This window comes from Bufo bufo, chromosome 4, assembly GCF_905171765.1.
Source record: "Bufo bufo chromosome 4, aBufBuf1.1, whole genome shotgun sequence".
In the NCBI taxonomy this organism is placed as follows: Eukaryota; Metazoa; Chordata; class Amphibia; order Anura; family Bufonidae; genus Bufo; species Bufo bufo.
In genome coordinates, this window is record NC_053392.1 from 64,458,640 (window position 1) to 64,469,736 (window position 11,097).

An 11,097-nucleotide genomic window follows, 5' to 3' on the forward strand; every position below is an offset into this window, starting at 1 on the left:
GTCATTAGTCAATGCCTGGGAGTCACAATGACAGGCACAGGTTTTCTGGCTGTCTGACAACGCCTGCAGAGACTTAGCAGCCACGTCTTAATACTAAGAAATAAAAGAGCAGCTGAGATGCAGGAGGGAAGGATCGGACCTGAAATGAATGAGTTTTGTCACTAATCCCTAGCTGCGCTGCCCATGACAAACTACAGATCAAAGCGAGGTGGGGAGATTTACAAGATGCCCTTCCTTCTCACCCCGTGATTGACAGCCGGAGAGGCAGGGGCATTGTTCACCAGCCTCGCACAACACCTCCTCGCACTTGGAAGCCAATGAGAACCTGGCTGGGCGTACACAGAAAAGTCATAGCCCATTGTAGTTGCACTCACAAGGGCTGCAAGCCCAGTAGCTGCTTCTTGTCGCAGGTGAAGCTCAGCTCTGTTAAAGGGGAGGAAAAGAAAAAAAAAAAAAAAAAGCTGGCGGAGAAGTGGCCGGGGGGGATATTCCCTACACCTCTGCTGCAGCCCATGGAGAGGAAAAGGAATCTATAGGAGTTTAACATCCTCCGCCGCAGACGGATCCAAAAGGGTAAGACTAGATTTCCTCCTTATTGCCTTATGGATGACTTTTCATTTGTGTGACGCTTTTTTGGTGTGTTTTTAAAAAAAAAATTATTGCACTTCTTTCCTACTGCTTACATAGCACCAACATATTCCGTAGCGCCGTAGAAAGATAGTGCCGACACATTCCATCGCAATAACTATGTAACTTTGATTTGCGAGGTAGAGGTTAATAGATTCCCTGGGGCAATGGAGATGCATCTGCTCCGAGATTTGATCGCTGGTAATCACCGCCGGGTATTGGGAAATAGATTGAATAGCTTCTAACCTTTTTTACTGGATTTGTCGAGGGGAGAAAAAAAAAAAAAAAAGCTCGCGGCCCCTTCACGTTTTTGCTGGTGCGATGTGAATTGAATAAATGGATGGTTTTAGAAGAGGGGACGCCTCTGTCTGCCTCCTTGGTGGCCTGATGGAGTGCGCGCGGACCTCCTATGGGTGGCATCAGACGCCTTGGCTTGTGACCAGGATGCATGCAGCTGTGCCTACAAGGAAAGTTGGGATCAGACAAAAAAAAATTAAAAAATAAATCAGTAGCGAGGGTGCAGCATCCCTCCAGGGCCAGCTCAGGCTTGTAACTAGGTAGATCACAGATAGTGGGAGGGGGAGGTTGGAATAGCACTGTTTAACCATCTAGGCACTTCCCTAGGTCAGTACAGATCTAAAGACATGTTCGTCGCCCGTCCATTCATTACTATTTGTCTTACGATCCATCTCACAATTGAGAATGTATAGAGCGTAGCCTACGCCTGCTGGGATGTATTCACACAGTGCCTGGGGCGGCCCCCACAGGGGGGGGCAAGAAAAGTCAAATGAGAACTGCCAGCATTCCTTGTAGCTGTGTCTTAACAGCTCATTCTCTCTTTCTTCCCCAGGTCTCCAAGACTCTCCAAATCCAACATCTAGTCCATAACTTTAGCAGTGTCCTTGCTGTACAGTACAGACTCCTGCCCTGGAGAAGGTGTACATTGTGACAGAAGCGGAACGTGGTTACAATGTAGCACAGTCAGGCAGGCTGGTACGTGGCTCTTACAGATGTGTTAAATGGCTCTGCGTGAAGTCCTGGTTTATGCCATCCAACAAGCTCCCTTTCAGTGGAGATATCATCTGCGTTGGGTATACATCACTCATGTGCAGTATATTGCACGGCTCGTATGTTAGGATGGGTGGCTTGCATGTCAATGATATATGTGCAGTAACCTTTCCTACAATATCACTGATATATGACCCAGGAACCAGCTTTTGTAATGCATATGTTACGTAGGTTGACGTCACCGGGATATTGGCTCCTTTTTGGTGTGTTTATTGACTCTTGCGTCTTTATATCACTGATCAATTTTTGTAATCTTGCACATTTATTGCTCATTTCTAGTGATGAGCGGCAGGGGCAATATTTGAATTTGCGAATTTTTGGGTGAATGTTTGTTAGGTATTTTCGCGAATTCAATAATTCGTGATCTCTTCATTATTTTCTTGATTGCGAAAATCGGCAATCGGAAAATTCGCCATATGAAAATTTGTGATCAACGCTACTCCTAGAGTCAAAGATATTTCAGCCTTCTCATTGGCCCACAAGCAAAAAGCAGTGAGGGGTCACGGGTACTGATGAAAAAAAATCTAATTAAGAAGATGTAGCACTATATTCTAGATATTTGCGAATTCTCGAAGTGCCAATATTCGCGATTAGAATATTTGCGATCAGCACTACTCATTTCCTTTTCTCAGTACTGAACAATGCCTCGCTGCATGTTCCCCCTGTATCATGCTACCCTCACTTGGGTGCTTATCAAATAACATCTGACAAATTACGTTTTAAAGCACATAAATAACAGCATTGTGGCCGGAGTCACATAGCCCATGTCTATACTGCACATCGAGCTTTGATTCTGTGCTCGTCTCATGGAACATGTGTGTTCTGCATCACTTGGCTTTTACACATCTCATTCTGTGATGCCTATAACTCGTGTACTAGGATAAGACTACACGGTGACATCAATTGCTTGGAACTTGGCCTTGCGGCAGCACATGGCACCTCCATGTGGCAGGGACAGATTCAATCCATTTGTTCTGGGGAGTTATTATTTTTTTTTTTTTTTTTTAACTTCAATCTCTTTATTGATATACAAAACGAATACACACAAAATATTCAAACTTAATATAATTAATGCAGTTCGCAACACGGGCACGGAGGACATACGTTCATCGGAATGAACCCTAAAGCTGTTCTGAATGTGTGATTTAAAGGGGATTATCTCTTTTTACCCCATGCTGTGGAATGGCATTTATTCATGGATGCAAATAACACCTATGTAGGTCAATTATACACCCAAGGACATCTACTACTAACCACAGGATAGGCAATACGTCTGTAATCTCTGCGTGTGACCACCACTGATCCCTAGATAGGGGGTCGTGAGCTTCCATTCTGAGTTTGAATTGAGCAGTGGTCACGCAGGCCTACCGCCACTCCATTGATAGTTTATGGAACTGACCTAGACAGCTAAGCTCTATATTGATTAGTACCTTACTTTGAAGGAAGTGGCAGTGGGGATGCCCATCGCTCTATTCAATCTCATCTGGAACAGAAGCTCCCATTGTAGTGATCACAGGGGCCTCCAGAGATCATTTATCACCTAACTTGTGGAAAGGTGCTAAATAAAATGCATCAGATAACCGATCTGATGAAGTCCTCAAGTGGCATCACGGTAAAGATGACCATAGAGAAGTGGTAAATGTTGGAAGAAATGGCCAGTTTCAGCTGCTTTCCCCTTTAATGGATCATGTTCTTGCTTATAAATTATCACATATGCCTGATGATCCTTTGAAATGTTGATAGTCCCTTATAATGCTGTTTGTACATAATAATCAGAAGAACCATGGTTGGCCTGGAATTTGCAGCTGTAATATGAGGAGCAAGAACTGTGCCCTCATTATCTTCAGGGGTGAAATTGGCCTTTTGTACCAGTAGTCCGCCATAGCCTAATGTTTATGGTGCAACTGTCAGATTGGTGGCCAATCAAATTCATTAAACGGATTTATTTTCCTCTCCATTGCATATAGTGATCTATGACTACTTGGCCATAAATGTATGAAATGCTGTCAACCCAAAGTCCTCTTAGGTGAATGGCCTGCAAAAGAGGTATTCTAGCTACTAACCTTCACCTTCTGACCACGAGATAGATGAGGTGTCTGCAAGATGGGAGTTCAACTTCAGGGCTCTAGTGTTCACTAGAATGTAGGATCCTGGGTCCCCAATCTTTTCCACTAGCATGTCCACAGTGGAGAGGAGTTGTAAAGAGAAGTTCTAGTGGTTAATGTTTGATAGTATTGGAAGTGATCTAATGAGATTTCATGTGTTAGAGCATTGGTTAAGCAAGTCTAATTTGGAGAATGGGGAAGTGATTTCAATGTCTGCCTGGGGCAATATGATGTCTGAGACTACACCCTGCGTCCCTGGACTGTTGCAACTTTAATTGCCTCATAAGTTTATGATAGTTTAGGCACTAGGTGTGGAAAGCTTAGTCTTCAGTGCATTACCATTTTTTTTCTTGACCATCATCTAATGCATGTAATTATCATCTTCTTGCTCTTATAGGTTATGTCTTTTACTAATGGTGTTATTTTCCTTGTAGAACTGGCGTTCCCACTGCCTTTGCCTCGCCCTGTCATTGATGGGAAATCAACTGGATCGCATCACCCACCTGAATTACAGCGAGCTGCCAACAGGGGACCCTTCTGGGATAGAAAAGGACGAGTTACGAGTTGGGGTGGCATATTTTTTCTCTGATGAGGAGGAGGACCTGGACGATAGAGGGCAATCTGAACGGTACACTGTAAGGGACCCCAGTCCCAGCGAGATTGAGGGGCATATTCTACTCAATGAAATAGAGTTTTCTGCCTATAGTTGCCAGGAATGCATCTTTTCCAAGCTCAGGGGCAGCCAGGACCTGAGTGTCTATCCTATGCAAGGCTTGTTGACCTTTTGCAAACCAGGGGATCTCCTGGAATTGATCTTTATTTGCCCCACCGCAGACCATTCTCTTCCCCCCTCACCTCACTGGGCAGTTTACATTGGGCAGGGACAGATTATTCACTTGCACCGTGGGGAGATCCGCAAAGACAATGTTTTTGAGGTAGGCGGAGGGTGTATGGGCAGGGTGGTGAGTAGTTGGTATCGATATAGACCCCTGACTGCTGAGCTGGTCCTCCAAAACGCATGTGGTCACCTTGGCTTAAGAAGTGATGAGATCTGCTGGACAAACTCTGAAAGTTTTGCAGCCTGGTGCAGGTTTGGTAACCGAGAATTCAAAGCCAGCGGGGAGGTCCATTCTGGTAACCTTCAGTATTTTTTGAAGCTCCACCTGGAAGAAAACAACATTCATACCATGAGATTTCACAGTCTGGAGGAACTTATACGGGAAAAACGTAATTTGGACGCTAGTGGGAAACTAAGAGTCATCAAAGAACTCTCCATGATGGAGAACAAGGAGTAAGGACATGTTAGACCTCTCCATGCTGGAGAGCTAATGAAAGGGGACTGGGATGGAAATCTTTCCATGATTTGCCAAAATGAGGCTGCACCTTTTTTGGACATCTTTTTAAGGATCATGTCAACATTCCTAAAACCAGCATTACACCATAGCCACGATTTATTTTTGGGCTTTTACAACATGGTTATCACCACGTGTTTAAATACAAAAAAAAAAGCAACAACAAATCCTGAGTATGTTGGCTGTAGTGTTGATGTCTTATTAAGCATTTAGCGACATGCTAAATAAAATTTCAAATTGAAATTTTTATTTTCATGGCTTTACTCCATGACTGTTTAACCACAGAGGCCAATAAATTGAATTTCTCTATTTGCATATTTAGTGTCACTCTTTACTCTTTCAGTCTTTTCTGATTCATCAGTTTCAATCTCCTCTGAACGGTGGTGATTTATTGCTTGTATTAACACTTTGTTCTCCATTTTGGGCATGTTCCTATATTAGGCATTACTGCATCAAAGCTTTATTTAAAAGGTAGACGATCAACAGATTCAATTTTATTAAGTCAAACTCCATGGGCTTTATGTTAGTGGAGACACCAGAGACCCGTTCTTCTGAGGACAAGAATTGGCTTGCATTATATTGTGCTTCTCATTAGATGTCCTTGGGTAGTACAATTGGCAATACTTACATAGAAGGTGTTATGTGCATCCATGAATAGATTTTACTCCACAGCTTCTGTCTAATATGATAAAATGTTATATGGAATGTATCGCCTATATTTTATACTATTTAAAATCAGCTACTACTACTGCCAATTTATTTATTTTTAGCAGTTTTTATTTCCTGATTGTAGATTTTATTGTATTTTATCCCTGGGCATGATTATGGGGGCAACCATCTTGCCTGAGATGCTGTTAACAGCATTTAGAGGAATGTTTTGCTGTCAGCCGCATTGACCACAGGCACAATGGATAGGAAATGCCCAGTGACGTCTATGGAGCGAGGTGTTTTTACACATGCTCTATGACCTGTGCAGAGGTCATTGTGCAGGGAGGGGAAGGATATGAGCTGTGACCTTACCTATTGTGAATGGTGGATTCTGTGTTTTTTTATATATATATATACCGTATTTATCGGCGTATAACACGCACTTTTTCCCCCTGAAAATAGGGGGCAAATGATGTATGCGTGTTATACGCCGATATAATGCCGATATAATGTTACAGGGGTGTGGAATTCCTATCGCCCGACGCCCGGGACATGCAGTTCCGGGCAGGTAGTTTGTGCAGGCAGCTTAGCCCTGCGGGCAGGTAGCAGGGCTAGGGTTGCGCCGGGTTTTCCTCTAATACACAGCCCGGTGCAGCAAGTCCGGGCTGCTTACCGCAGTGTTATCAGCGCTCCTGTGCAGGCCGGAAGTCGGGCGCCGCGGGCCGGAAGTCAGCTCCCAGCGGAGGCACAAGTTAGTCAGCGGCTGTAGTAGGAGCTCCTGACATGGTGGCAGCCTGTGCCGTGATAGATAGCCCAGCAGGTAGTGTGTGTGGTGACTGCTCTGGGTCAGCTATGCTCTGCTGTCAGGCTGCCGCTCTGCTTCTTCTCCCTGGCATTGAAGTGTCAATAGGAGTGCTGCCAGGTTCCAACTTCCAGCCACTCACCCTCCATGAATAGGGGGTGGACGGGGACTTCCCCATACTAACGTCTCCCTCTTGCCCCCATACATTATAACGTCACCTTGGGGCTGCCCTAGTGCCCCATACAGTATAACGTCACCAAGCGGCTGCCCCCGCACAGTATAATGTCACCCTGTGGCCCCTGCCCCCATACAGTATAATGTCACCCTGTGGCCCCCGCCCCCATACAATATAAAAAAAATTCCTGAAATTTCCCTCTTAAAATGAAGGTGCGTGTTATACGCCTGTGCGTGTTATACGCCGATAAATATGGGTATATATATATATATATATATATATATATATATAATTTTACCTTTTATTGCAAACCTGCTTTTGGTGATATGGAGAGGACTTCTAAATTATGAACTTAATAGAGCAGGAACGGTCAGCAAATTATTAGGGTTAGTGACCAGAGTTAAAACATAATTTTTTTTCTGTTTTTGTTTTTTTAATGTAGATGGAAACTTATAGTGAAATGGCAAGGTAAAATATACTCCCTTTAAATCATCAGCAAAATGAGACAAGGAAAGGAGGGTGTTTTGCAGTGCAATACTATTGGTAGTAAGTGCACAAAAGCCCTTTAGTTCTGTAAGACCTTCTATGACCTCTGTTGCTTAGATGAGGAAGCACGGGCATCACTACCATATACAGAGGCTCTATGTTGTGACATCAACATACCCCATTCCAAAAAGTTGATGACATCAAGGGACATAGCAAGTAATCTTGGAGACTGCAAGATAAACTTGATGTCAACATGATCAGAAGATAAAAACGATATGATTTTTATGATTATTATTAGTAGTAGTAGTTATTTTAAAGAATTTTTCCAGATTTTAGATGCTGATGACCTATCCTCAAGATATCAGAGTAGGGGCTCGACACCTCTCACCCCAGCTGAACAGTTTTTTCAGACTGCTGCCATCGCCAGAAGCTATACAGTGGATGGAAGGCACCTTTCACTGTGTAGTTCCTGACATCAGCATACTGGAGCTCAGCTCTCATTCATTTGAATGGCAACTGAGATGAATCAAACCGGCATGACCACTACACAGTGGACTAAGCCTTCTGCTTCCAGCTCCGTGAAGTTTCTGGTGGTTGCACAGTTCAGCTGAATGTGGGGGTGTGGGTTGACTCAAACCAATATGATATTGATGACCTATCCTGAGGATGGACCATCAATATCTAAGGGAAAATCTCTTTAAAGTGCAATTAATTCCAAGGCACTGTATGAAGGGTTTATGTACTTAAAGAGGACCTTTTAGGGTTTTGTATTAATTGAGATAAATACCTTTACTTGGAGGGTACCGCCCGCTGATGCTGCCACCCTGCCTGATTTTTTTTTTTTTTTTTTATATCGCTCCTGCGCATCGGTACAGGGAGAAGGAGATGCCAGGGTTTCTCAATGGGTGTATCTTTCTCCCTGGCTGTTGCCAGAAGGTGAGTTTTTTTAAATATTTTTTTCACCCTGGCTGTGACCCACTCCGCTGTGATTGGATCGCGGCATAGCCAGGGAGAAGGATATACCCGTTGAGAAACCATGGCATCTCCTTCTCCTTGTACCGATGCTCAGTTTTTAGCATACTGAGTGCGAAAACTGCAGTAGGGGGGGGGGGGGGGCACAGCAGGGTGCAGAACGAAATTTTTTTAAAAATCAGGCAGGGTAGCAGCATCAGCGGTGGGTACCCCCCAAGTAAAGGTATTTATCGCAATGAATACAAAACTATGAAAGGTCCTCTTTAAGACCGAAACAAAGTAAAAATAAAAAAGTGAACCAAGTGGGTGACAAACTGGTACAAATGGATTGAGGAACCCTACTCTCAAGTTCTTACAATCTACAAGGGATGGTAAAAGAAGACAGTGGATGAGGGTAGAAGATGCTCAGATGGCTGTGTAGTGGCAGAAAGTTGTTGTAGGTTGTAGGCTTTTCTGAAGGGTTTGGAGGGTTAGTGAGATTCTCATCAGTTGTGGTAGTCATTTCTAGAGCATGGGGGTGCACAGGTGAAGTCTTGAAGACTATTGTTTAAGGAACAGATAACAGAAGAGCAAAGAAGAAGGTTTGTGAGGATGTGGGGATGCATTAGGTTAGTAGGTTAGAGATGTATGGAAGTGGCAAGTTGTGGGCAACGTTTTATGTCATTATTAATCATTTGAACTGAATTATCTAAGAAATGGGGAGCCATAACTGTGTCCCATACAGGTTTTCTCTCCCCCCCCCCCCCCTTGATTTCCCAGCCACATTTTTTATTTTTTTTGGTATTACTGCCCCTTCCATTTCCCCCACCATCAGCCACAATTCATTAGTAATTGGTATAGTTGCTGCTGTTTATGTTGTTTTATATGTCTGTGAGGGAAGAGGGGTGGACATCAAAGCCCAGGGACTATTAATGCTGCCACTGGATTTAGCATTGTGTCTTGGCTAAAGGACAGTCGAATAAATGCCACAATGAAACCTCTTCATCCAATGCTATTTCTACACTTTATTGCCACATTCATATTTTAAGGCACTTCACTTGCTGTAAAACAACAACTCCCAGCATGCATACTTGTTCAGGTGCTATTGTAACTCCCACAGAAGTGAATGGAGGATGCTGGGAGTTGTAGATTCAGAACAGCTGGCGTGCCGGAGGCTTCCGATCCCTGTTTTAAAGTCATGATGTAGAGTTTAATAATAAATTAGTTTTACGTTTTTGAACATTGAATTATATCTTAGATATTTAAAGAGGTTATTCAAGACCCATAATGCTCCCTCCCCCCCGTATGCCTGGGCCCCTCACAGAGGTTGTACTTACCTCTCTCCCCGACACCCACGTCGCTTCTGATGCCAGCACATACGCCACTGCCTCTCCCTGGTGCGCGTAAGAAAAGAGCTTGCAATGCAGGGGGAGGGGACTTGGTCAGCCAATAGCAGGCTGCAACGGGAACAAGGGAGGCTCTTTCCCATCGCGGCCTGCTATTGACTGCTTCCCCCCCCCCCCCAAGCGAGATAAGTACAACCTTTGAGGGGCCCGGGCATATGGGGGGGCATTATAGGTCTCAAATACCCCTTTTAAGAAGACTACTGTCTCTGTTTTAGTAAATACATGTAATCTCTATTAAAAATAAGTTGGGTATTTCCTGGCCTGAATGCTGCCCCTATGACATGGATTCGGGCATCATAATGATTTATAATGCTGTGTGTTCCTCCCTTACTCAACTCTAATGATTTGTACTGACAGCATTATGTGAGTGCGAATAATTAGAGTTGAGGTCAAGCAGGAACACACAGCATTATAAATCATTATAATGCCCTGGGTCCATGTCATAGGAGCAGCATTCAAGAAGGGAAATGCCTCTGACACATTGAGCATATTTCTCGCACTGAATACGCTCTTGTGAAATTGGCCATACATTGTGATTGGACAATATTTTTAGAATCCTTCCTAACGAAGAAAATGAGTAGAACTGTATGAGGAGCACCTCCTTATGTTATCACACTGGTAACAGCTTCCAGGATTATTTGTGAAGTGACGCTCTCTGTAAATATTTTTACCACTGATCAACCATATACATAAATATAGTACTAAAGTGCAAAACTCGTAATTAATGCAATCCTACACACCACTAATTGTAGAGTCAATGCACATCTAGATCAAACCATTCACTTTATTACTGTATATTAGTTACAGCTCATACACACGAATGTGTGTTGATCTGCCCGTGCATTGGGGACTGCTATTTGCGGTCCCCAATGCACGGGCACCATCACTGCAGCTGCCGCAGACGGATGCAGACCCATTCAACTTGAATGGGTCCGCGATCTGTCCGCTCTGCAAAAAAATAGAACATGTTCTATTTTTTGGTGGTGCGGAGGCACGGAGAGAAGCCCCACCGAAGCACTGTAGCACCGCTCCTTCCGGATTGCAGACCCATTCAAGTGAAAGGGTCAGCATCCATGTAACAGTATGCACACGTCGGGCTGCAATACGGGCACTGGCGGGCAACAGTTGTGTGCATGAGTTCTTATATAGATAGAAAAACAAACCTGTAAAATCAGAACAGCACTACAGAGGGGACTGCATGTCGGTCAATATACAGTCAGGTCCATAAATATTGGGACATCGACACAATTCTATCATTTTTGGCTCTATACACAACCACAATGGATTTGAAATGAAACGAACAAGATGTGCTTTAACTGCAGACTGTCAGCTTTAATTTGAGGGTATTTACATCCACATCAGGTGAACGGTGTAGGAATTACAACAGTTTTCATATGTGCCTCCCACTTGTTAATGGACCAAAAGTAATGGGACAGAATAATAATCATAAATCAAACTTTCACTTTTTAATACTTGG

The 11,097-nt window shown here is 43.7% G+C and overlaps 1 protein-coding gene across 2 annotated transcripts; it reads left to right on the forward strand.

Moving 5' to 3' along the window:
• The first annotated feature begins 377 nt into the window (after nt 1–377).
• LRATD1 (LRAT domain containing 1) lies at nt 378–5,463 on the forward strand. Of its 2 annotated transcripts, XM_040427337.1 has the most exons (3): nt 378–573; nt 1,478–1,620; nt 4,235–5,463. In XM_040427337.1, exon 3 carries the CDS (start codon nt 4,274–4,276, stop codon nt 5,093–5,095), a length of 822 nt encoding a protein of 273 aa, XP_040283271.1. In that variant the 5' UTR covers nt 378–573; nt 1,478–1,620; nt 4,235–4,273; the 3' UTR covers nt 5,096–5,463. The 2 variants fall into 2 exon arrangements, with proteins under 2 accessions (XP_040283271.1, XP_040283272.1); XM_040427338.1 differs by lacking the exon at nt 1,478–1,620.
• The last annotated feature ends 5,634 nt before the right edge of the window (nt 5,464–11,097 follow it).